This window comes from Rhinolophus hipposideros (genome assembly GCF_964194185.1).
Source record: "Rhinolophus hipposideros genome assembly, chromosome: 9".
NCBI classification, from domain to species: domain Eukaryota; kingdom Metazoa; phylum Chordata; class Mammalia; order Chiroptera; family Rhinolophidae; genus Rhinolophus; species Rhinolophus hipposideros.
In genome coordinates, this window is record NC_138055.1 from 88,440,398 (window position 1) to 88,468,193 (window position 27,796).

Sequence of the window (27,796 nt, forward strand, 5' to 3'; positions counted from 1 at the left end):
GAGTGGGTACTTGTGCCCTCCTGCCATCCTTGGATCCCAGGAACCTCCCAGCAGCAACAGGAAGCTGAGGCCTCGCTGGGGGACTGGTAAACTGAGAACAAGAGGTGACCACAGGCCTCCAGCTGGTGTTCAGCTTGAAAGGCCCCACAGAGCCTCCCTCCTCATCCACGCCAGCTCCCGCCTCACCTCTGCCCCACAGCAGCCTGACAGCTGCCTCTCTACTCCCACCTTCTGCGGGGCCTTCTACATACTTAGAGGCTGCAGGGAAGTGCCTGGCCTTGGCCCTTCCCCTGTGCAACCCCCCCAGCGCCATTAGCGCCATGAGTGACGAGGCCGGTACAAGATGTCTTGTCTTGAGCGGCAGAGGGGATGGGGGACATCAGGGCTGAGATACCGAGTGTCCCCAGAGAGGAGGCCCAAGGCCTTAACTCAGATAAAGAAAACCTAGGCCAACCACACTTCCAGCTCCATGGCTCTGACTAGACGACGAGTCGACAGGTAATGCTCTGCTCCCCAGCCCAGCCTCCGAGAGGCTGAGGCTGTGTCTGAGAGATCCTGGAAAGCCATAAGGAGCCACCATGTCCTCTCTATTACAAATGAAATTATGGAAGGGGTCTCCCTGTGTTCAAAGAGCTCACCACCTAGCTGAGGTGAGATGTACCCACACAATGGCTCCAGCGTGTGCTACGGACAGGTAACATGCAGTGTGTTCTAAGGATGAGGGGTCAGTTCAGGCTGGGCAGTCGGGTGAGCCTTCAGCTGGACCCTGATCACTGTGTAGGATTCGACCATAAAGAAGGGTATTGGGTCGGGGAGAGGGTTTGAGTGGCAGCTAACGTTTCCTTGCTCCGCCTCTGGGCCAAAGGGCACAGCCACCAGCCTGTTCGGTCCTGCTGGGCCTTGTTGAGCCTGCAGGGCTGTGGCTGAGTCAGGAAGCTGCTGATGCAGGGGGAGGTGGCTCTCTGCCACCTACCTGGGTTGTAAAAAGAGAGCACAGCCAAGGCCATGCTGGCCCCCCAGCTGACCTTTCCCCACTGCCAAAGCTGAATTAAGAGGCCACTCTCAGGAGGCCCCGTCTGCCAGAAAGGCTTGCTGGCCTGGGAGCACTGGCCTGTGCCAGGAGAAGAAGTGGGGGAGGGCCAGACCCTAGGGACATGGCCTGAGGGCTGTTCTGCACCTAAAACCATGATCCGGCAAGACGTGTCTTCAAAGCTTTCCAGGGAAAGGGATTCCACAGGCTCCTTTCACAGTCTAGTGAATGTCCCTATGTCTCAGCAGAGGTGCTTAGGCTGCAGCTGGGAAATGCTGTTTTCACTGGCAAGAGAGTCTAAGTGATCACCATTGGTGCCTGAAAACGGGTCACAGAACCAGGAGTTGGAAGCCAGTTTCTCCACATGTGAGCTATGGGACCTCGGCAAGTCAGTTTCCTCTGTGGACCTCCAGCCAGCCTTCGCTCCTTGAATCTAAGCCATTTAAAGGTTTTCGCACCAGATTTTTCCAACCTAATTTTTAGACTTAGGAAACAGACCTTAACTTTGGCTCAAGGGCTCTGTGTGACTCAGTTTCCTTTTGGTAAAATGAACACGCTCCAGGCCCCTGAAAGCAGTCTAGTTCCGAGACCAATCCAGGATAAGGGAGAGCGAGGGCAGAGAGGCGGCTCCTGAGAGCCAGAAGGTTGGTTAGTGCTGGTGGGTGTCTTGACAAGGACGAGTTGGAGAGTCTTGGGGTTGGTGGGAAAGCCGAAGGGATTGGGAAAGTAGGGGACACTTTAGTCTGGAGGGGCTTTAGAGACCCCCTGGGATATGGTTCCAGTGCTGCTCCCCCAGCCCACACCTTGCACACAGGGAGCAGCTTATCAATTCTCTGTCTGTCTGTTCCTATTAGGTTCTCAACACCACAGAGGAAGGGGCCACATCTCCACTCAGGTCTGCACCTCCAAAACCTGGCACCTATTTGTTGTATGAATGAATGAATGAATTAATGAATGAATGAAGAGTCCACCAGCAAATCCTGAAGGCTCTGTCCTCAAACTATATCTGGAATCTGGCCACTTTTCACCACCTCACCCTCCATGAACCAAGCTCCCCTCCTTTCTGGCCTGGACTATGATGAAAGCTTTCCCTCTGGATTTCCTGCTCCCAGTCTGTTCTCAGCACAGTGGCCAGTGATCCTGTGGCTCAGACACTCCCCAGTGACTGCCCACTTCCCACAGGTCACAGTGTCTAAGCCCCTGTAATGGCTGGAAGCCCCACGGCATCTGTGTACCTGGTCCCAGCTCAGGCCCTCTCTGATCTCACACTACCTCCACTGGGTCTTCTGGCTGCTCCGGGAACGTGCCAGGCCTACTCACACTCCGGGTTTTGCATGTCCTGTTCTCTACCCAGAGACCCACATGACCCACTCCACCACCTGCACACCTTTGATGGCTTCTCTGCTCAGATGCCTTTGTTTTGGGGACATCTCCCCTGAACACCCCACTAAAAGCTGAGATCACCTCCATGTACCCTTTACGGCCTACCACCTTCACTGTTCTCCATAGTGCTTTCTAACGTACCACGTGATCGATTCACTCATTTAGAGCACTGTCTACACCCCGCCCCCATTTAGAGCACTGTCTATATCCCGCCTACACCCCAGAGGAAAGCTCCTGAGAACAGGAGGTTTTGTCTGCTTATTTACTTATTTATACCCCATACCTAGAAACTGCCAGCACATAGTAGGCTGCCAATAAATATTAATACTTGTTAAAACAAATGACAAGGGAATGATAACATGTTGTCAGATGTCCCATAGAGTGTTTTAGCTAGCTAAGGGAAAGACGCGAGTTAAATAAAGGAAACAGCTCACTTCTAATTAGCACAACAGAATTTTGAAAATGCTTCCTTATCTTGATCTCACGTGAGCTCCCTATCCAGGACCAAATCCAGATTTTTATGGGGACTAAAGCATCTAAAAGTTGGAAAGCTCTTTTTGAGAAAAAGAATTAAAAATACAAAATTAGGTTAAGATCATTTTAGGTTAAGATGGAGGTGGTCACTCGTGATGGTGGTGATGGCTTCACAGGTGTATACATCTGTCAAAACTTCGCAAACTGTCCATTTCAAATACGTATAGTTTATTGTATGGCAACTGTACTTCAATAACTCTACTTTACAAATTTAAATACTAAGTCCAGGGACCTGGAAGGGGCCCGTGCATTGAGGGGTCCTGAAGAGTGAGCCTCACTGACTTCACAAGAAATCCACCTCCTCCTACAGTGAGGAAGGCAATAATGCCTGTTCGCCAGATGAGGAAACTCAGGTCAGAAAATCTCGCCCATACCATCCACCAGCAGATCAAGGACTAGCTGCCTGGGTTTGAATCCCAGCCCAGCCACTGCAAGCAGCACGTAGCTGGTCCGGAGAAGATGCTCAGTGAATGGGAGCTCCACTCCCAGAGCAGGCGGCGTCCTAGCCCTCCAGGCAGCGGTTTTTCCTCTGCAGCAGCTGAGGAGGCCAGTGCCCACCTCGGGCTGAGCCCCTCCTCAGACATCCCTGCTGACAAACCTCCTATGCAATGAGCCCCGGGTCATGCGGACAGAGCCCCACCCAGCCCCACAACTTCCTCTGCCCTCTGCTGCAGCATTCGGCAGCCCTGGACCAGACAGGCCAGCTAGCCCTGGGCCAGAGGCCAGCAGTGGGGCCAAGGTGCCACAGGCTGTCAGGCTGGCTCCGCTGCCTGTGTATTTCTCAGGTTGTGCTTCCTTCCTCCCTTTTTCTGGAGCTGCACTCTCCTCTCCCTTGCTGGTTCATCTCAGGTCATTTCCATCCATCGTTCCGCTTATCAGAGGTGATGCCAGCAGTTGAGAATTCCCTCCTGAGTGGGAGTGAAATGCCAGGTTTCTGTGGGTGTACTAAGCCAAGAGGGACCAAACAGCTTCCTTCCCACAACCAGAGGTCTTCCAGAGGTCAACCTGGCCATTCTACGGCCTCCAGGCTAGCTGGCATCTAATCTGGGCTTTACATGTACACAGGGAATGGCTGTGGTTTCTTCCACTCTTACAACAGTGGTAACAGTAATGAACATTCATGCGGCGCTTAGATGTGCCAGGTACCTGGGCAAACAATGTACACTCTAACGGCTCCATTTGCATCACTCTTTCAATCCGCACAACGGCTCTGTCCAGCTGGTACTGTCATTTTCACTCCACAGACAAGGAGGTCAAGGTACAGAGAGGTTCAGAAGCTTGTTCAGGGTCACGAGCCAGCAAGTCCTGGGGATTCAAAGCCATGCAGTGTGGCTGCAGAGCCTACCATTGTCCAGCATGACTTGTATGTCACATGGGTTTTGGGGCCATCTCTCTCAGAGCAGGGCCTGGACCAGGTCTTATTTAACCTAAGGAAGCAGAAACTGAGGCCCAGAGAGAGCAAGTGATTTGTTCAAAGTCACACAGTTTGCTGGTATCCCAGGGACCATGAAACCTCCATTTCTAAGGCTTTGTGACATCACACGAGGACTGCTTTTTCCTACGGATGCTCTCCCGAGTGGTCTGGCCATTTCCTCTGCAGAACGTCTTTCGGCTCCTCCTCTCTGGATTGACCCCGACTCCCTGGGTCTCTGCATGAACCAGTCCTGGTGGTGTCTGACTGCCCCTCGCCCTGACCCAGCTCCTGCAGGGAGAGCCAACTATCTGGGCCCAAGAGCCTGCCGACCTGCTGTCACTCTCTCACGGACAGTGGTACCCAGAGCTGAGGGAAGCCCATGGGCCCTGGATGATCAGGAGGCCCCGCGTCAGTGGCAGAAGCGGAGAGAAGTGGGGAGTGTTTGCCCTAAAACCACAGTGAAAGTCAGCCAGGGCAGCAAGGGCAGTCAGGGTCTAACAGAATCTAGGAGTCAGTGGGAGGGAAAGACACCCGTATCCTTCTCCCAGCCCTGCCACCAGCTGTCACAGCCCAGGCCTTCTCCCGGCTGGTGGTTGAGATCACATGCGGGGCAGCAGAAGGCCTGGACCTTGGTGGAGGCTAGCTGGGCAGCTGGACATTGCAGTGTGGCAGGTGGCCTCGGCCAACCCCACAGAGGGCCGGGGTGGGGCTGGGAAGGACACCCCTGCCAGACTGGCACATCTATCAGGGGACATGTGTCCAACAGCCCCCAGCTCCCATCTACAGCCCCACCCCACCAGGGGGACGACTGCCGATGGAGAAGGGAGCCTTGGCCTGAGCACAGGCCGAGGGTGGGACCTTTCTAGAGCAGGGTCCACAGAGGTCACCATCACTTTCTCGCCCTGCCAGCCACCCCAGGCTTTACCTCAGCCACATACTACCACAAAATTGTTATCCCTTCTGCAAATTCCTGGGACAGGTCATTTCTGTAGCCCATTTCCTCTGTACCCATTCCATCTCTACGCCAGCCCTCCTTCTGGGCCACAAACATTAAACGGTGTAAAGTAAGTGAAGCACCTGCCTGCCACTGAGCAGGTCAGCCAAGTCAGCTACTGTTGTTCACATTGTTAATAAGCTGCTGTGATAACGGACGTTAGTAGTCTGAAAAAATGGCTCGGGCTAAGAACCCAGCGGCAGGAGCCTCCCCACCCGCAGTAGAGGGACCTGCACGCCTCACAGAGGGAGAGAGCCCCTTCCACGCGCTCTCCATTTCAGCCCTGCAGGTCGGGACAGGGGAGGAGGCCATCCCTCCCTCCACAACCAGCCCTAATCCCGATATCCAGGGACCCGCTCAAGCTCCAAATACCTGCAGCTGGAAGAGGAGGCTATTTGTGGGGAAGAACTTCTGCATAAAGCCTGAGAAGGCAGTGGTGAGCCCTGACATCTGAACTGTTACCACCATTGTCCCTGGGGGGGCTGAGGCTGCTGGTGAAATCCCACCCAGTCTTCAAGGCCACCACTCAAGGTTCCTGATGCCCACCGACGTGGGTGAGCCCACTCCTGCCTCCAAGCCCCGGGGCACAGGGCCGTGCCTTTCTCACAGTCCTTATCTGACTTCCTCAGTGCCCTAGGGGCTCCTGAGGGCACAGGACACGGCCACTCAGCTCTGCATGCAGTGCTGCTCACTGGGCACCTCTTCTGCGCGCTCATCCCGGCAGGACCTCTACGAGGCCGTGTCTTCTTCCACAAACACATGAAAAGGCGCTCACTATCACCAGGCATTAGGGAAGCGCAAGTCCAAACCATGAGATGCCACTTCACACCACAAGGGTGACTATTTAAAAAAAAAAGGAAAATAGCAAGTGTTGGAAAGATATGAAGACATTGGAACCCTTGAGCTTTGCTGGTAAAATGGCGCAGCCTCTGTGGAAGATAGTTTGGCAATGCCTCAAAACATTAAACATAGAATCACCATGCGATCCTACAAGCCCACCTCTGGGCATGTACCCAAAACAATTGAAAACAGAAACTCAGATACCTGTAAACCCTTGTTCACAGCAGCATAATTCACAATGGCCAAAAGGTGGAAACCATCCAAATGTCCATCAAGAAATAAATGGATAAACCAGATGGGACATATCCTTACAATGAAATATTATTCAACTATAAAAAAAGAGTGGAGTTCTGACACCTGCTACAACATGGATGAACCTTAAAGATATGCTCAGTGACATAAGCCAGACTCAAAAGAACAAATACTGTACGATTCTACTTCCGTGAGGTACCTAGAATGGGCACTCATAGACACAGAACCTTGAATAGAAGTTACCAGGGGCTGGGGAGGAAGGACTGGGGAGTTAGTGTTTAGTTGGTTACACAGTTTCTGTTGGGGAGGATGAAAAAGTTCTGGAGATGAATGGTGGTGACAGCAGTGCAACAATGTGAATACATTTAATGCCACTGAGCTATACACTTAAAAATGGTTAAAATAGTTCAAAAAATATTTAAAATGGTAAAATTCATGTAATGTATATTTTCCCACATAAAATAAATATAACCAAAAAAAAAGGTAGTGTCATTATCATCCCCATTTTGCAAATGAGAAAACTGACGCTGAGACAGGTTAAATCAACTTGCCCAAGGTCACACTGGCTGTTGGGCCAGAGAGTGGACTTGAGCCTACGGTCACATCAGGCCTCCGGAAGCACAATGTCAGGGATCTGGGCCAGAAGGGAAAGCATGGAAGGAGCTGGAAAGCACAGGGTGCCAAGGGCAGCGGAGGACCCAAGGAACATGGTGGGGTGGGGACAGGAGCTGGGAGGAGGCTCCGTGACCTGTGTCCCATCACCTCGGTGACAAGAGCCCCAACCCCAGGCCAGCCCCTACTCTCTCCCATCAGCTGTGTGACTCACCCAGAGCGAGGACCCCTCCACCTCTGACAGCCCGTTATCACAGGGCCTTGCCCAGATCCCCAAAACCGCCACGCCAAGTCCCGCCTCTGGGCCGACACTCACCCTCTCCCCTTGCTTCCCACCTTTACCAGCTCAAGTTCCACTTCCTTCCAGAAAACTTCCAAGATAACCCAGCCCTTTGGTTTACTGGCGGTCTACAACACAAGTGCCATTCGTTTCCTTTCCAAAGATAATTCTCCTGTTTTTCCCCTTCAACCGTGAAGCCATAGAGAACAGAGCCCACAGCCCTCAGCCCGGCCTGGTTCGGTGTGGTAGGCTCTTGATAAGAACTGTTAACAGGATTGGTCACCCCAGGCCACAGCCACCCTGTGAGACAAAGACGAGAGCAATGAGAGGAGAAGCAAAGAGAGAAGAGAGGCAGAAAGACGGGAGATTGAAGGGCAAGCTCCAGGAGGGCGAGCGGCATGGCAGGCAGAAAGGAACGCACAGCGGAAGACAGAGCCAGCCACAGCCTCTTGCAGGCAGGAGGGAGAAAGCAAGACAGCAGGGCCCAGCCGGAGCCGTCAGGAGAGGGTTAGGCCGAGTGTGAGGGCAGATGGAGAGAAGTTGCCCCATGCTCCCCTCTCCACACCTGCCCACGGGGCCAGAGGCCAGGCTGGCCCAAGGAGGTCAGAATGACCATTGTGTCAGTACCAAGGCAAGGGACACAGAATGACGGGGCAAAAACGAAGGTGGCTGTGAGCAAGAGAGGCCTAGCAGCCCCGGCCTGGGAGCCAGTCCACAGATGTGGGAGGCTGGGCGCAGAAACAACAGGTGCTAATCCGTTGTGCAGCTCTCTGCCTGTCACCTGCATGTCTGTCTGGCCACCATCAGTGCGTCCTGCTCTGGGTGCACTGGGCCGGGGCTGAGAGCAGGTCTAATCCCCGTCCTGAACCTGCAGGTCTAGAACCCTTCTCTGGGCATGCTGGAGTCACTCTGCTTTCCTCCTGCCTGAGCCTGCTACCTGCCTGCTTGTTCTTGGTTCCCACCCTGGGCCCCAGCAGGCTGGCCCACCTGGAAAACAAATGACAGCCTCTGGATGCAGCAGGAGGGGGAGTATAAAGACCGGGGCTCTCGGGGGCTCAGGCACAGGAGGATGGCAAGTGTGAGATGAGGTCTGAGTCAGCTTGGCAGCTTGGCCCTCTTCCCTTCCCTCCCGGGGGCCCCTCCCACACACTGGGGCTGAGCTCAGAGCTATATATACCTCCCAGCTGGACCGGAGCCCCTGCTGAGAGCCCTCCTTCGACTCCCTGTGCAGTCCTGCCCTGGCCCAGACCCCACGCCTGGTAAGAAGAGATGAGGATAAACCAGCGTCTGGGCCTCAGCAGGCTCTGCACTCACACCGGACAGGTGCTGTGGGGGCTGGGCCAGTCGTCAACACAGTGGAGCAGCCTCCAGCCCCCTGCCCAGGGCCTGACCCACCTGGAGCTGGGGCCCAAGCACAAGGCGGGGCTGAGGGGGTGAGAGGGGAACAGGTGGGAGGCTTTGCACAACTCACAAAGGCCACTCAGCAATGGGGAAGCGCTGTGCAAGGAGGCAGGAGAAATGGGCTGTAGCCCCAGCTCCTGCTTACGACCCGCGAGATTCTGGCAGCAACTCGGCCTCTCTGGGCTTCTCTCTGCATCTGCAAGCAGAGGTTATAATTCCTCCCTCAAAAAGACTGAAGAGATAATGGATGTCAGAGGCCACTGGGCGCTCCTGTCTCACTCAGAACACGTAAGAGACTCCTGGCTCAGCCCCTCTCCCTGCTCCTCCTCCTAGACCCTTCTCTGCGCCATCCCCTCACCCTGTGCCCTTCCCCGACTTTCTGCACAGGGACACCAACATGGTCAGGACAGTTTGCCAAGCACCGTTCCATCCTGCTACACACACACACAAACACACACACACACACACACACACACACACACACACACACACACACACACACACACACAACAGCTCCCCTCCTGCCAAACAGAATTTCCAATCCCAGGCCTGCTGGAAGTCCACAGCCTCTGACTTCCCAAACCCTGGCTCAGTCACAATCATCTGGTGACCGAAGATACTCTCTTAACCCAATTCCTTGATAGGTAAAGTGAGGATAGAAATATTTGCCCATAACAACTACATAAAATTAAGACCCACCCAAATGTCCACAGATGAATGTATAAACAAATGTGGTCTATCCATACAACGGAATGTTATTCAGTCATAAAAAGAAGGGAAATTCTGACACATGTGACCACATGGATGACCTGTGAGAACATTTTGCTAAGTGACAGAAGCCAGCCACAAAAAGACAACTACTGTAGGATTCCAGCTCTATGAGGGACCTAGAGCCGTCATATCCAAAGAGACAGAAGAGAGGTGCCTGCCAGGGGCTGTGATGGGGGAATGGGGAGTCGGTGTTGAGAGGGTCCCGGAGTTCATCAGCTGGGGATGATGCCAAAGTTCTGCAGATGGATGGTGGTGATGGTTGCACAACAATGTAAATGTATTTCATGCCACTGAACTGTACACTAATGGCTAAAAGGGTGAATATTACATATATTTTGCCACACACACAAAAAGGAGCAGCTCAGCACTGGAGTTGGGGGCACAGTGGCACTGAAATAAATGTCTGCTGATTCTGCCCCCTTCAGCCATATCCACGGGCCGCCCCAGACACCTCAGCAACCCTCAGTTCTCTCCCTTTGCTAAATGCCACTTGCACACTTGTTTGTCAGACAATGTCCCTTTACAACAAGACTTACCCTGCAAAGTGTCCTGGGCACACACATGGCTTCCCGGCCAGGGACCCTGCCAGCTCGCCAGCTGAACCTCTCGCCCTCCCCTGCACACCCCTGGCCCTTCCTCACCTCAGCTCCTGGTCAACATCCACCCCACTTTACACCAAACTAGCAGGAAAAGCCTGTTTCTCACCGCCTCCACGGGGAGGACCTGTGTAAAACGCCCCGTCCCACACCTGGTACCCAACAGATGCTTCCCTACACATCGGCTGTGTCCTCCATGAAACTTCCGTTGGAGCCAGGAGTAAGAAGGAACCATCAAACATGAAGTGGTTAGAGTAGGAATGGTACAGGGGCCGACCCAGGGCACGGATGCCCACAGAAATAATAGAGACCATGGGAACCGAGCAAAGCCACGGCAGTGGGGCGTGAGGAGAGATGAGCAGTTTCAATGGTGACCGAGGAGCAGACCCAGGGTCTAGCTCCAAGGGAGTTTGCTTCCCCAGCAAGCAAAAGCGAAGACCGCATTTGGCCTTGCAGAGAAGGCTGTGGGGGAAGGTGAAGGGGGAGGGGCTGAGGGAGCTCTATGACTCCCTGGGCCCGTAACAAAGCAGATTTGAATTTAGTCAGCTCAGTTAAGGGAAATAGTTGTCCCCCCAAAATTCTTGTCCACCTAGAACCTCAGAATGTGACCTTATTTGGAAACAGGGTCTATAGATGTCATTAGTTAAGATGAGATCATACTGGATTAGGGTGGGCCCCTAACCCAACGACTGGTGTCCTTATGAGGAGAGGGGGACATGTAGCGACATACGCAGAGGGAACACGGCCATGTGACAAGAGTCAGAGACTGGAGTGATGCAGTTACATGCCAAGGGACCCCAAGGACTGTCAGCACCCACGAGAAGCTGAGAGAGAGGCATGGAACAGATTCTCCCTCAGAGCCAAAAGGAAGTGGCCCAAGGACAGTCTGATTTCACACTGTTGGCCTCACGCATAAACGTCTGTTGTTTTAAGCCGCACTGTTTGTGGTAATTCCTTACAGCAGCCCTAGGAGACGAATACAGTCAGACCCTCACACGGTGCTCTTTAAACAGCTGACAGGGCATCTGTGCTGGGGGAGGGGCAGCAGTGTTGACTGGGAGGAGAGAAGCTAAATGGAAACCCCTGGAGGTGGGTGCCTGGCCTGGACTCATCCTCTCGGGAGCCGGGGCAGGGGGGAGGGGGGCTCTCTGTTCTCAGCGGCTTCAGCCCTGAAGCCCGTTACAGACACTCTTAGCTCCTGCCCAAGACCAGTGTTTCAAGCTGGGGGTTCCAGGGGACTTTCCAATAGGAATGGAAACCTGACCTGGGCCTTCCACTAGCTGTTCAGTTTTTATTTTTCACTTTCCCAGATACTCTCTCTTCCATCCAAAAGTCAACACAGCCCTAGGCAGACCTCTTGGTCTTCCCGCATGGCTGCTGCACATAAAGTAGCTCTGTATCCGTATGTCAGCATCCTCAGCCACTCCGGGAGACCAGGCCTTTCCAGATCACGCTCAGCTGGAGGGGATCTTTCCTGAGTGAGGTCTACCGCCCTCTGCTTTCCTCGGACCCTCCAGTATGCCTTGCAGTCAGTTACTTGTGTGCTCACCCATCATCATATGAGCAGGGATAGATCTGCCTGCCCCCACCCAGAAGGCTCATGAAGGAGAGAATGAGGCCCGTGGCCACCTTCCGGACCTCCCATCACAGCCCAGTGGGAAGCAGGGAGAAGATGAGGCGTCTGCCTGGGGAACGGCCTATGGATTTGTCCGGTTTTCTACCGCTTTCCCTAGTCTCCCACTGCCGCAGCTCCTCACCCACTCAAAGGCTTCTCCTCAGATGTCCTCCCATCCTTGGGAATCCAGCTCAGAAGAAAGCAGTGTCCACCTGCTAGAAGCCCCTTGGAGGGACCCCCGCGGTTGCTGTGCCTTCCCTTTCGCTGGGGCTCTATTTGCAGAGCAGGACCCTGAGGTCAGGGGCCTGCTGTCTCATCCAACAGGCTGCTTACCGTACATCTTGCCCTCGTCCGACAGGATGATCTTGCGCCGGCCGCAGGGTGGGTAGATGGCCAGGGCCTCCTGGAAGCTCTGCTCGATGTCCGGGCTCCACACGCCCTCCGCGTCATTGTCGATGGGCTTGTCCAATGCCTGGCTGCCCCCAGAGACGTTGCTCCCCTCAGGGGAGTTAGGAGAGCTCCACTCGTTGGAGGTAATGGTGCCGGCCTTGCCCTCCAAGGCTCCGCTTGGAGGAGCGCCCGTTGGACCTGAGTGGGAAGAAACCACGGCATTGCTGGAAGAACTGTGTGGACTGTGGGAAGGGGGACGCCCAGGGGATGCCGAGCCCCAGAACCAGTTGCTCTTCCTTGCCTGGCCACTCACGGCACAGGAGCTTGGAGGGGAAAGGCCAGGGACTGCAAGGGACCAAGAGCGAAGTAAAGGGTCCACGACGGTCAGGAGGTTTGGGAGCCAGCAGATCATCTCCACTCTGCAGACCTCAGCTTCCCGCCGTCACAGGAACACAGTGACGTGGACACTCTCAGATCGTGGCTCTAAGAACCCAGGTGGGGCTGGGAAGTAGGAGACAAGCACCAGTGCCTGAGCATGGTCTGGCGTTAAATCAACAATGGACAAAAAGGATGCGAAACATTGTGCTCTCTTGGCAGGAACATAAAATGGCAGCTGCTGTGGAAAACAGTATGGCGATTTCTCAAAAAATTAAAATAGAACTACCTATGATCCAGCAATCCCATTTCTGGGTATATATCCAAAAGAACTGAAAGCAGGGTCCTAAGGAGATAGTTGTACACCATGTTCACAGCTGCGTTATTCATGACAGCCAAGGGCAACCCATGTGCCCACGGATGGATGAACAGAGAACAAAATGTGGTCTATGCCAACAATGGAAGAAAATTCTGTCACGTGCTACAACATGAATCTTAAGGGCAGAATGCTCAGTGAAATCACCCAGACACACAAGGGCAAATAATGTATAATTCCACTTATCTGAAGTATCTAAAGCCATCAAAGTCATAGAGACAGAAAGCAGTGGTTGCCAGGGGCTGGTGGGAGGAGAAGTGGGGAGTTGCTGTTTATGGGTATAAAGTTTCAGTTTTGCAAGATGGAAAAGTTCTGGAGCTCTATTGCACAACAATGGGAATATACATTTAACACTACTGCCCTATACACTTAAAAATGGTTAAGATGACAAAATGTATGTGGTTTTTACCACCATTAAAATTTTTAATTTAAAAAGGATGCAAAATAAAATGCTGCTCACTGTTCTCTCTTCCATCCCAGCTTGAGCTCTTTCTAAAGAAAAAACTTTTAGGCCTAGAAGAGTCTCCCACGCTGGGGCCATGGCGGAGCTGACTTGCTGGTGTCTCCAGAAGCTGACTACACAACCCTGTCCTTGACACCAGCATGAGACAAATGCAGTGACCTCCTGGCTCCAACTGTCCAAGCTGCCAATTTCTGAACACAGTTTTCAGGGTTTGGGAAGGAGCAGGACGTCCTAGTAATCTTAAAGCAGTTTGTGGATTATGCATACCAGGTGGGGACTATTTACCTCCCACGGCCCTCGGGGGGGGGGGGGGAGGGCGCAGCCACTGAGCACATATCCCCATCACACATTTCACATATCACCCATTTCCTTCTCCCCAGTAGCCAGGAGGAACAACCCCCGGAAGAAGCCCAAACCCAGGGCTAGGAGTCTAAACACCTGAGTTCCAACCCACTTCCATCCAGGACCCTCTGAGATAAATGCTCCCCAGAGCATTTCTCACTTTTTCTCCCTTCCTCATGCCCGAAACCTCTCATCCCCCCAACTAGGCATGTTATAGGAAGTTTTTCACAGACAGGTGGGCATGAGGGTCAGTGTGGTCAATATCCAGCCAAGGGAGGCGGGGAGCCGAGTGGGGGTGGCACGTACTGGGAGGGAGTGGAAGTGCCAAGGAGCCTGGCCAGACTGTGGGCACAGGTGTACATTCGGAAGGAGGATAAACCATTGAAATTGAAAGCAGGAGATCTAGGGGAAACCTAATCCATTTCCCTCGGCTTGCAGATGAGGAAACTGAGGCCCAGAAAGGCCTAAGGACTTGCCCAAAGTCATATAGCAAGTCAACAAAGCAGTTGGGTCTTGATCTCTGTCCCCCAGTGTCCCAGGACTTTTAGCATAACAAATGGCTTCCTCTCTGTGGCTGTTAAAATAAGGTTTCCTCAAAGTGTGTCATAGGGGGTCACTTGATCTGAAAAACACGAAGTTTATTCTCCACCAGAAAGTCTGGTCTCGATTCTATCATAGCGTTGAAGCATTCTTCTGTACCTTCCAAAATAAACTTTTTAAAAGAGTTGTCAACTTTAATTTCTGACAATATAGTAGATAAAGATGATCTTAAAGCTCTCACTCTATAAAAAAAAACTTAGAAGTGATAAATAAAATATAACAAATACACTTTTAAATGCATAGCTGACTTCAAAAGAAAGTAAACCCCTAAAGGCCCAGCTACAGCAACAAGCAAATGAGCTGTTACAAAAGTCGCTCTGGGAGGCCAGGGTGAAGCTAATCTTAGTCATGAAGCCACTGGATTTAATGGACACTCAGAGATGAGACCTTAGACATAAGAGATACAAGGAGGTTGGAACAGGGACCTACATACCTCAATCCTCAGAGAAAAGGTAGACTCCGACAACATATGAGAGGGAAGATTGCCTGTCTTGGTCTAAGCCCTAGGTATAAAAAAGAATTCTTTCCTAAGAATTTGTACCAAAGGGCCTACCCTTAAGCAGATTTGATTTTTATATTACGTAGGAACTCCCAGCCAAACCACAAAAATAAACAGTGGTCCCAGGCTGAAAAATCTCAAAAAGACAATCTCAACCCAAAGAATTCCTGCAGAGAATAACTGCAGAGAATTCCCAAAGATAATAACTTGCTAAAAAGGATCTCAAAATGCCAAATTATAACATGTAAGAAACAATCCACCATGATCAAGATTTAACAGGATTAGATCCCCAAGAATTACTGATATTTGAAACATCAGATTAAAAACTATTAACAAGGAATTGGAAACATGAGAAAGAATTAGACACTATCAAAACACAAAGGAGATTGTAAAGAAGAACAAAAAAACATTTAGAAATAAACTTTGTACTCACTGAAATTAAAAACTCAATGGTTAAGATTAACAGCAAATTAGATACAGCTAGAGAAAGAATTAACAATCTGGAAGATAGATTGAGGACATTACTCAGAGATGCATATTTTTTTTAAATGATAATAAAGAGCAAGGAGAACAAAATAAGGCAGTTCAACATACCTCCAATTAGCATTCCAGAAATAGAGAATATGGAAAATGAAGTAGAACATTTGAAATAATAATGGCAGGGAATTTTCCAGAATTAATGAAATACATTAATCCTCCAATTCAGGAACCATTCTGAATCCTAACCAGAATAAATTCAAATAAAATAAACACATATCAGAGGTACTGCAGAAATAAAGAATAGATCTTAAAAGCATCCAGAATGAAAAAGGACAGAGTACCAAAAAAGAGAGGACTATTATATTGATTGCATATATTGCTAATAGACTTTTCAACAGTAACACTAGAAGACACAAAATAACACCTCCAAGTTGTTGAGAGAAAAACAACTGTCAACCCAGAATTTAAAACCCAACCAAAATATCGTTCAAGAGTGAATATTAAATAAAGGTATTTTCAGACAAAGATGGAAAGAATTTAGTACTAACAGACCCTCACTGGAAAAAAAAACAGTAACGAAAGTATTTTTTTTAAATAAAAGGAACTGATATGAAAACAAAGCATTACACACATGGAAGAATGGTGAGAAATGTTAACTGGTAAAAATAAGAGTGAATCTCAACAATATTAACTATATAAACACAATAAGAACGATGACGATGACGTTTGGCCATACAACATACACATGCAAGCACGCACACACAGGGAAACCGTATTTCTGACCATATGTTCAGAAGATGAATTTGATAAAATGCAAGACCCACTCACAATAGAAATTCTTAGCAAACTACTAGAAACTAAAGGAACTTCCTTAATCTGCCAAAAGGTATCTTCCAAAAACCTACCGTGATACTATGATTTCTAATAATAGATATTTGGTCTTTGTCCGGGTTTCTGGCACAGAGCTCCTAAAGCCCTTGGAATTTCCTAAGTGACGAAAGGGACCCAGGTGTCTTATTATGTGAAGGAGGTGACTTTTGAAAGGCACCTAAGGATGGGGTCTGGTGGTCAGGAGGACCAATCTTGCGACTAGAGGGCTGGAACTTTCGGGCTCCCCCACCCATCTCTGGGGTGGGGAAGGAGCTGACGGTTCAATCAGTTGTCTATGGCCAATGATTTGATCTGTCATGCCTCAGCCTCCATAAAACCCCAAAAGGACAGCCTGGCGGAGGACATGGGCAGCAAGTGAGATGCAGCAAGTGAGATGCAGCACCTAGGCTTCCTCCTTCTCTCGCCCTCCTCATCCTGCTGGCGCTCACCTCTGTAACGGCCAAAAGGAAAGACAAAGTGAAGAAAGGTGCCCAGACAGCAAGTGCAGAGTGTTCCTGGCAGTCCTGCACTCCCAGCAAGGTCTGCATGTGGCTTTCTGTGAGGGTACCTGCAGGGCCCTGACTCAGTGCATTCAGTGCAGGGTGCCCTGCAACTGGAAGAAATAGTATGGAAACTTTGCAAGTAGAAGTTGGAGAGTTGGGGACTGTGTGGCAGTGCCACAGGCCCCAAAGCCTGCCAAACCCTCTGAAGCAGGCACAATACAACGTGTAGTGCCAGGACACCATCTGGGTGACCAAGCCCTGCACCCCCAAGATCAAAGCCAAGGCCCACACCCTCTGTCCCACAGGCCCAAGATATAACCCACTGTCTACTGTCTACTGTCAGCCTTGTCTACCACGCCCTGCTCCATCCCTTTCACTCCCCTCCCCCACCCACCCCCATCCCCGGGCCCCAAGTGTGGAGGGAGATTCTGGGTAGCTTGAGCCTCTCCTCAAAGGGATTTGATTCCCCAGACCCCTTTTGTTCTTCCCCACAATGATGCCATTACTAAGAAACAAATGAAACACACCCTCACTTTTTTTCCCCAATAAAAACTTTTCTTTTAATTAAAGGGAAAAAAAGAAAAGAAAAAAAAAAAGAAGAGCTTCCCAATTGGTGAACACGTAGGGATTGGGGAGAGCGGCGCACACTTGGAGAGGTCATGGAAGTTCCACGCCCTTTCCCCAACCTTGCCCTATGTATCTCTTCCATGCAGCTGTCTCTGAGATATAGTCTCAGAACAAACTGGTAACAGTAAGTCACACGTTTCTCTGAGTTCTGTGAGCCACACCAGCAAAGTAATCGCAAGGTAAGTGAACCCAAGGAGGGGGTTGTTGGAACCTCTAATCTATAGCCTGTGATAACCTAGGCTTGCGATTGGCGTCTGAAGGGGGAAGCAGTCTTGTGAGACTGAGCCCCTAAGCTGTGGGATAGGAACCGTCTCTGAGCTAGTGTCAGGACTGAGCTAAATTACAGTCCATCCAGCTGGTGTTAGAGACTTACTAGTTGATGTGGGAATCCCCCAACATACACACACGTTGGAATTACTGACCAGAACTTTTGTCTATGCAACATTTCATGATTAAACACCAAAAGTATTACCTCTATAATAAGATAAATCATCTCCCTTTCAACATTTAAGCTCACACTGTCCCAGAAGTCCTAGGCAACAGAGTAGAACAAGATAAAGAGATTGGAAGCTTGGGCTTTCACTAAGATGGCGCCGAAAGTGAAGAAGGCAGCCCGTATATCCTGGGAAGAGCACCCCCAGGAGAAACCAGCTTGAGTACCCTGCCCTCAGCAAGTTCCCCTGACTAGCACATCGGCCACGAAGAAGAGAGAAGACTACAACACACTGTTCACTGTGGATGTCAAGGCCAACAAGTACCGGATCACACAGGCTGTGAAGAAGCTCTATGACATCGATGTGGCCAAGGTCAGCACCCGGATCAGGCCTGATGGAGAGAAGACGTATGTTCGGCAGGTTCCTGACTACCATGCTTTGGATGTTGCCAACAAAACGGATCCTCTAAACCGAGTCCATCAGGCTAATTCTAAACATAAACATTTTCACTGTTAAAAAAAGACAGAGAGAGATCTGAAGATTGCAAAGGAAGAAGTAAAACTGTCATTATTCTAAAGAATTGATAGAAGATTGAAAAGATTCTACAAATTATAAAAACCTCTACAAGAATTCAGCAAGATCAATACCAAAATCAATTATATTCCTTTATACCAGAAATAAGGTATTCCACAATAAAATGTTTAACAATATTCCATTGGAAACCAAAGCCATAAATTATCTAGTGATAAGTAGGACAATAGTTGAGATCTTTACAGAGAAAACTGTAACTGTTTTGAAAGACATAAAAATGCCTAAATAAATGGAGAGGAAACTGCATGGTCATGATTGGGAAAATATAAAGATGTTGAATTGCCATAAATAAATCATAAATTCAATGAAGTTTTGATTAAAAACCCCGTAAGGTTTTCACAAAATTTAAAAAGCTGATTCTCAAAATACATGGGAGACCCAAGGCTGTTCTCAAGTTGTCTAACTCATCATCTTCCCTCTTCCTTTCCTCTCCCTGGCTTCGAACTCTGCCAGACCCATTCCATAAATGTCTTCATCAGAGTTATGACCTGACCTCTCTTTTTCCAGTGCTGCACATGCCCCATGGGAGATGCCCATGGCTTACACTTCTGCTATATGTTCTTGATCCCAAGACTGCGAGTCTTTCCGGAGTTTAGGCCTATATAGCAACTGCCTACCGGGCAACTCTAATCAGACTTGTCCAAAGCTTCTGAAACTCAGGAACGTGTCCGAAACCAAACTCGCAGCTGGCCATTGCGTCCTGCTCCTCTTCTTCTGTCACTTAGGAAATGACACCACCATCCATCCAGAGGCCAAAAACCTCGGAGTGTATCTTGAGTGTTCTTACACACCGTAAGCAACGATCACAGCCTATCTTTCTGTCTCCTAAATGTCTCTTTGGACCCACTTCTCTTTCCATCTCAGAGCCCTAATCCAAAGCTTCCGCCAGCGCCCACCTGGGCGACTGTGCCTACCCCATCCCGACTCTAGAACCTTTCCACGGCACCCGGAGGGCTTCTTCTGTGATACAAATCTGATCCCGTGATTCCTCTACTGCTTAAAATCTTTCAATGTCTTTCCCACGATCTTAGATAAAATGACATGCTCTATAATGGGATTTTATAAAGCCCGTTGTCAGCTGATCTCTGCTTTCCTGCCATGCCTTCCACACATCTGCACCACACTCTGTACACCCTTCTTTGCACCCACTCCCAACCCCCAAACTTAATTACCCAAATAATAAGCCCAACATGCTAAGCTCTTTCTCCACACCTGGAAGTGCCGCTTATGTAACTTTCCTCCCTGTCCCCATTTCACCCGATTAAGGCCCAACCAAAATGTCACTTCCTCTGGGAGGATGACACCGACCTCCAGTCTGGATTAGGTGTCCTCCTATGCGCTCCAACAGATCCCTGTGCTTTGTATGTTCTAGCTGCCATCTCCCAGGAAAGACTGGTCTCCTTCACCACGCTTCAGACAAGAGGGCAGGGAAGGCTGTCTTTTTCTAGTAAGTCCTCAGCACATTGCACAATGCTGGAGAACAAAAGAATGAACAAATGAATGGATAGCTGGTAAGTGTTCTCTGTGAAATGATTTCTCTGTGGGGAGGATGAACTGTCCTGTGTTTAGTGTCAGGAAACAAAAGAAAATCTCAGGAAATGTCTAGATTTTGGCACAACAGAGGGAGAGCTTGAGTTGTTGTAAATCCCTGTGGGATTTATTTTAGAGGCTTGTAAACTGTATACGTGATGTCTGGGAAGCAAGAGACTGGTTTTGGGTTCCAGTTCTACAAGCAACTGTGTGACCACGGTCAATCCCTCCATTTCTCCGGGTCAGTTTGCTCATCTGTAAAAGTAAGACGAGGAGTTGCTCCCACTGGGATCTAAGGCCTTTCTGTCCTGGCGGTGTCTGCGGCTCGCACTCCCTGCCCAGACCCCTCATGTCCTCGGGAGCTTATCTAGCAGCTTCTAGACATACCCTGCAGACTCTCAGCTGTGGCTTTGCTCAGAGAAGGCCAGGGAACTGAGCTGCCATGGAGAGATGGCCCATATGATGGTCAATAAGATGAGATGTCAACTAATCCGGGGCCTGCCACAGTCAGCGCTCAGTGAGAGCTATTTATTGTCATCATCACCACCCTTACAATCATTTTCACTCAGCTATAAATAATGCCTCAAGTGGAAGGTGTAAAGCCCTAAATGGACCTGATAGGTACATATACCTCATGCCCTAATACCTAATATTAAGACTAATTAATAATATTAATATCTAAGGCCTCAGATGTCCTGGCTTTAACGTAGATTTTCTTCTGGAACCGGACACTAAACACAGATGGATAGTCTGGGTCAGGCGGAGGGTGCTGTGGAGGCCAGAAAGTTGGGAGAGAAGACAAGGAGGGAGGCCCAACTTTCCTGACCCTGTGTGAGCCCCACTGAGAGCCAGAGGATGTGGTCTCCGGGTCTGTCCTTCACCTGAGCTGAGCTAAACCCATGGGTGAAATGAGTACCGTGGGTCCCTACAGAAGGTAGGCCCAGGCAGCCCAGTGGCACACCAGACCTGGGGAAAACCAGACTTATGCCAGACGCTGCCACACGAGGGAGGTTTTCTGAGGACCTGCACTCCATGTCCCCAAGACTGGGTCTGTCCCAGAGAAAGCAGGGCAGCAGGTCACCCAAGGCCCTGGGCCACGGGCTTCGTTACCAAAATGGAGTTGCTCTCAGCCCTGTGTGGCCCGCTGCTCCTACCTCCTGGCTTAGCCTCTCCCACCCTCACTGCCCACAGCCCGAGGCCTGGCAGCTGCTCCTCTCACTAGGCCAACTTCCCACACAGCCTCTGCCCCACAGCTAGGAGAATGGGGGGTAAGCCAATACCAGCCCAGAAAAGGATCCCCACTCCTTCTCCTCCTCCTCTCCCCAAGTGCTCCACAGTGACCCTCCGGGCTTGCCAGGATGAGAGCTGGAGGGGGGGACAGATAGCATGGTTAAGCCTGGGCTGTGTGCCATGAACAGAGGAATAAAAATAATCCGACTTGTCTCTCAGGGCCTGGCGCTGCTCTGGCCTCTGCTCCCAGCGGCCTCCTGCTCTGTCCCCACCGCACCCAAAAGCCCAGCAGATGGCCCACCCACTGCAAACTCCAGGCCCCATCCTAGGGGCCACAGACGTGGGTTACTCGGGAATTTTCAGAAGGCTCATGAACTTAGGGGCTTTCATCTGGGGTTTTCCAATAATGAGAACAATAACTCCTCAAAACCCCTTTCAGGACACAAAGGGAGTCATGGTCCCCAGGTTATAAATGGAGAAACCGAGGCTCAAGGAGGCCAAATAGCTTGCCCTGAGACACTGGAAAAACCAGCTCAGACCCTGAAATCCTGTCCCCTGCCCGGTCTGTGGCTGTGTCCTGGAGATACCCACTTCCTGCCCTCAAAGCCCACCCCCTTGAGGAGTCTTCCACGACCACCAGTGAACCTCTAAGCCCCACCTAACTCCCCGCAGCCTCTAGAGCCCCCAACATGCAATTGTGCATGTGACAACGCCTGGTCCTGTAGAAGTGATGGCACCTTGCCCACCTGTTTCCCTGGCTGGACTGGGAGCTACTGGAGAACACAGTTACTTCTCATTACTAGCACCTCCCCCACTCCGGCCTCAGTGTTGGGGATTTAGGTAGCAGATGTCATCCTTAAGGAACTAATTCTTCCACTGATCCCTGTTCCTCAGTCAGGGACAAATCTATTTCTCATTTCCTTTTATCGTAATGTCTAACTCGTTGCGGGTCAACACATGTTATAACCTCCTCTCCGTGCTCCCTGACCCCAAATTGGAAGTTATGGAGACTGAAACTCAGAAAGTTTATAAGACTTACCTGGTATCATCTAGAAAGTTCGAGAGAGAGAATCAGGAGAGGGCCTGAGTCTCCCTCTCAATTAGGAAGATAGAAATGGCTCTCTCTGCCCCTCTTCTCCCCACTCTGATTCCAAGAGCTCTGGGATCCAGGCTAAATGTTCCAACCATACCAGTATTCTCCTGGACTGCAGGTCTGACTTCCTGCCCACTGATGCCTCAGCTCTCCTTCTGTTGCTTCTCTCCTGGGGCCTTTTGAAAGAACTACCTCCTTCATCCCAATGGCTCCTACAACTGAGAAGCTGGGAGGAAAAAGAAAACCTGGAGTTTCCTTCCAGATCCATCCAAGTCTTTGAGATACATTTGTCCCAGAGGTATGAAGATGTAGGAGGCAGGGGGAGAGGCTAAAGTAACTCAGGGTGGGAGCGAATCCCCTTCGGTCTCAATCCCAGACCAGGAATCCTCCTTCAGGGTGGGGGCTTATCTGCAAGGCTTGGTTAAAGCCAGAGCTGTCGCGTCTCCCAACCCCAGGTGCTCTGCCCAGTCTAACAGTGTGGCTACAGAATGTCTACCCTGAATGGAATGTGGATCTTCCCCACCCATTCATTTCAGAGCAGATGCAAATGGCTCCTCCCCTCATTATCCTAGCTATTCCCACTGGACTAGCCGCTGGAGGCGGGGTCACAAGGGTGCACATACTGAAGGAGAAGTGCGAACCCCCTGGTTTGGGGGGTCCGTGCACCTTCACTGGCCTGACCTCATTTCTGAAATAAGAACAGGAGAGGATATCAGGAACAGGAGACCCGAGCCTTCCCTCCAGCCCCTCAGGCTCCTCAGCACCTCCTAAATCCCGAGTTTACTCACTTGGTTTTCCTGCTTAGGGTGGGCCTCTGTACTTATTTCATTTCTGACACCAGTACATCAACAAACATCTACTGAGGGGAGGGGAACAGGGAGATGCCGGTAAAAGGTTACAGACGTTCAGCTATAAGGTAAGTTCCGAGGATCAAGGGTAAAACACGGTCTATTGATGCCATTGACAACACTATGATATCACTGAAATTTGCTAAGAGAGTAGAACTTGAATATCGTCATCAAAAAAACAGATAATGTAGATGCCTGATCACTGCACTGTACACCTGAAGCTGAACAATAATGAATGCCAACTATAATTCTATATATATACATATATATACATATATATGTATATACTTACAAGAGGCGGAGCACAGCATTGGGAGTGGAGACAGTGGAAATGTGATGGCTGGGTGCGATGTCAGAGAGACAGTGGATGGGGGAGGGGGGTCCACAGTGTGAGGGATATAAGTGATAAACGTCTATTATTTTGTTAAAAAAAACAAGAAAAAAAAACATAAATACATGAGGTAATAGATGTGTTAATTAACTAGATAGGGCAATCCTTTCACAATGTATACATATATCAAATCACCAGATGTACTTTAAATATCTTATAATTTTATGTCAATTATATCTCAATAAAGCGAAAATTTTTAAAAAAAATTGTTTTGTAAATCATCTATTGAGTATCACTGATTCCTGGACTAAACTCCGGAGAAACAGGTTCAGGCGCTCAGGGGGCTTAGGCTTTAGACGGCGGGCGGGAGGCTGGCCCAGAACACATGATACATGCGTGCCAGGGTGTGGGAAGGGCTTCCGTGGAAGCCCCGTGAGTGTTCCGTGTGTACAGAGCAGCCCACAACTCCGCCAAGGCTTGTTCCCGCCCTGGGGCTCCGCAGCCCGGCCCACAGGGGCCTCAGGCTGGTGACACCGCCTGCCTCCCCTACTCATCGGCCTTCTCAGCTGTCTCCTGTCTTTCAGTCTAAGCCAGTCTTCTTTACCAACTCTAGCCAGGGATGTCTGAGGACCTGGGGAAATTCACTGGCCGCTTAGCTGTAGTTCAGAAAGCTGGAGAGGGAAGGAAAGGACAGGTGCGTGGGGCCAGGGAGGGGAACCCATTCTGCAGGCAGAGCTGAGTCAGAGCAGGGAGCTCATCTCCCCAACACAGTGCTGCCTTCCTGCCTCATGCACGGCCCCCATGCACTGGGCAGATGACCCTGCAGGACAGACTTGGGGGTCCAACACTCCTGGGAGGGAGGCCTGGCTGTTGAGGAGGTACCCAGAGCACTGAGGGACAGAAACATCCTGCTTACCAGAGAGAAGGATTTTAACATCGAGGCCAGTGGGTACCACGCCTGGCTCTGGGCTAACATCTCCTCTGATCCTCCCAACACCCCCTGAGGTAGCCAGTACCACCTCATTTCAGATGATGGGCTGGACCTCCCCGGGTGAAGAGCAGTGCTCAAGCCCCAGAGCTCTGAGTGGAGGAGCTCAGCCCCTTCCGGCAGCAACCCAGCTCGCGCCCCCCACAATGCTGCTCTGCCCTCTCTGCCAACCGTTCCGTGGCCCACAGGAGGGGGAGTGGTCTGAGCCTACAGTGTGAAGGACATAAGTTAGCTATGATGAGTAACAAGGAGGGGTACCAGACTCTGACTGACCAGCCACGGGGAAACAGAGGCGCTTCCTCTGTGGATGCGAGTCTTCCTGGTCCCTTTCTCAGCACAGACCCCACTACTCCCGCAGACCCTGCTTAAGTTGAAACGGAGACTAGAACTAAACCTCAGCCCTGCACTTTGCTGCTCCACAGTGCCAACCACTATGACCAGCATCTGGTGCCTCTTGATGAGGAGAAAGTGGGTTCTTAGGTAGGAGATGAGCACATGACCCACAAATGTGGTTAAGCAGGTTCCCGGCAAAAACAAAATCTCTCAATTATTTTCATGCCTGACACCTCACCATTAGTGCATTAGCCCTCTGAGTGTTTCACTCATTCGTTCAAAGCTGTACAGTGAGCACCTACTGTATGCCAGGCATTGGGTACCAAGTCACACATGACAGGCCCCGCCCTCGATGTCCAGGGTTCCTTGTGAAGACGAATACAGTCAGTCCTTATTATTCACAGAATATTCACAGTCCATATTTGCAAAGTTGCCTACTCACTAAAATCTGTCACCCCCAAATCGATACTTGTGGCACACTCGTGGTCATCTGCAGACATGAACAAGGGCTGCACAGCCAAAACCGTGTCGCACGCGTTCCCCGCTGAAGACAGGGCTGCACGCTGCCTGCTTCTGGTCTCGGCTCTCACACTGGAAACAAGTGTCCCTGTCACAGTCTATTTAGTGCCACATTTTTTTGCATCTTTGTTATTGATTTAGCTGTTTACAATGGTCCCCAAGTGTAGGCCAAGGTGTTTTCTAGTGTTCTACGTGTACGAAGGCTGTTGTGTGCCTTCTGGAGAAAATACATGTGTCAGATAAGCTTCCAGGCTTGAATTACAGTGCTGCAAGCTGTGAGTTCTATGGTAACGAATCAAATACATATTAAATAAAATGTCTTTGAACAGAAACACACATAAGACAAAGGTTATGACTCCATCAGTTGATGAAAAGACCTTGCGAGAGCTTTGCCGGAACCTAAGCCTGTATCCCCCATGGAAGCAATGGCTCCGTACCTGCAGACTGCGGGAAGAGGGAATGAGGAGTTAGTGTTTAATGGGTACAGTTTCTGTTTGGGATGGTACGAAGTTCCGAAGATAAATGGGGATGGTAGCACAACACTGTCAGTGTACTCGATGCACTTCATGCAGCTGAACTGTACACTTAAATGGTTAACGGTAAATTTTATGTTATGTATATTTTACCACATTTTTTTTAAAGAGCACCAGGAGACAGAAGGGGGGAGATGTGAGCAGAGAAGGGGAAAAGAAGGGACTTTAGGGGACCTGGGTCCAAAACATAGGAGACAGTCAACTATAATTAAATATATATATGTACATATATATACATATGTATATGTATGTGTGTGTATATATACATGTATATATAGTCACGGGGTATGGAGTACAGCATAGGGAACAGAGTCAGTGAAATTGTAACAGCTGTATACAATATCAGAGGGGTAGCAGATTGAGGGAGGGCGGTTATCACTGTGAGGGATGTAAATGTCTAACTGTTACATTGCTTTGTACACCTGAAACTAATAAAAAAAAATAGTCCCAGGGATGTAAAGTACAGCATAGGGAGAATTATCAATAACACTGTAATAACTATATACTGTGTCAGATAAGCAATAGACTTATTGGGGTTATCACTTTGTGAGCTATATAAATGTCTAATCACTTACGTTGTTTTATATACCTGAAACTAATATAATATTGTACGTCACAGTAATTGAACACTAAATTTTTAAAAATTAAAAAATATATATACGGGAGACAAAGGAAAATGGCCTATTTATAGCTATAAATGAAAAGAGACAAGACAGGAGAGTTCCCAGGCTGCAGGCAGGCGAGTCCCAGGGATGAAGGAAGGAGAGGGAATGGAGGATAACACAGCCCAGCAGAGAAATGGGCTGGGCGGGGTGGGGCCGGGCCATGTGCTCTGCTGGAAAAAACTGACCCCAGTGTGACTTCAGAAGGCTGGCCAGGGCTGGCTAGAGGGCAGAAAGGGGCCATTCTCAAACAATCATAAAACCACACAAAATCTAGGTGTCGCAAAGCCTGAGCTCCCACCCTCCACACCCTTCCTTCCCTCAGAGGCATAAAGCTCTGCAGGAATCTGGTCCTCCCTCCATAAGGGACCTTCAGAACACTGGGACCTGAATTAAAGCCGGCGTTCTCCCTGCAACTGCTTTAACTCCCCGTAAGCTTCTGTCTTCTCATCTCTCAAACGGAGCAAAAGACTTGTCATACAGAGAGGGAAGGGTTAAGCGAGACAAATAGATAAACAGTCCAAAACAGCATCTGTCCCACCCAGCACCCCTCACTAACCTTTAAGTGTGAAGATGTTTATCACATCTTGTTTCTTGACAGGATAGGAATGGGGAGGGGGTGACAGAAAAGGCCAAAAGAAGACCCTACGATCCTGCCCACAGTGAGATGTGTTGGAACCACAGTCTCGGAGAGCCAGCCTGGCAGGCCTGGCTGGGACAGGAGAGGGGCTGTGGGCCTGGGCTCAGATTCTGGTGTGGTGACCTGTATCCCTGGGGCAGCCACCCACTCTGAGCCTGTGTCCTCCCAAATGTATTCCAGAGGTAATAATGTTAGCTCCTCATCCGACTGTCAGGAGGACGAAGCTTAGGCACAGGCACAGAGGCTGGCTCTCGGAAGAACTCCTCAAACATCCACGGTTACTGGAGGGATGATGGAGGTGGGAAGAACCAGCAAGAAGCCTTTCCCTCTGGGAAGCAGGAGGAATGAGGGGTAACAAAAGGAGAGGTAAGTAAATGGGTGGAGAGGGAAGCAGGCCTGTGGGAGGTATCTCATCAAGGAGGGGCAGTGGGTGGCTCAGAGATGGAAAGAAAAGGAGGGAGATAAGATTCCTGAGTGGATTTAGATCCTAAGCCCTTGGGGGAGCAGAGAGTCTTCACCCATTCCCTAGACCCTCCATCCCCAGGGGGGCAGCCCCCAGCACTCCAGGAACTGGGACCTAGGACATTGCCCTCAGCCCCCGGCCACCCCTTCCAAGCAGCCAGGGCCGTGGGTGTCTTTGGGACTAGCCTTAACACAGCCAGGAAGTGGGTCACAGTGAGTGGGTGTCCACGGCCCTCCACTCCCCACCGCACCCCACCCTGGAGCCACTAAAGGGGCTGACGAGGCTGATGAACAGGCTCCAGTACCGCGCCTGCACAGAAGCCCCTCTGCACAGGTTCTCAGCAGGCAAGCGCAT

At 50.3% G+C, this 27,796-nt stretch overlaps 1 protein-coding gene across 6 annotated transcripts in view; it reads right to left on the reverse strand.

Moving 5' to 3' along the window:
• TEAD4 (TEA domain transcription factor 4) overlaps positions 1–27,796 on the reverse strand; it is a 60,402-nt gene that overhangs the window by 21,456 nt on the left and 11,150 nt on the right. For all 6 annotated transcript variants that reach the window (XM_081060189.1, XM_081060193.1, XM_081060191.1 and 3 more), the window contains one exon: positions 12,056–12,310. In XM_081060189.1, coding sequence (XP_080916315.1) covers positions 12,056–12,062 — 7 coding nt within the window. In that variant the 5' untranslated portion in view covers positions 12,063–12,310. The remainder of the gene's footprint in view (positions 1–12,055; positions 12,311–27,796) is intronic.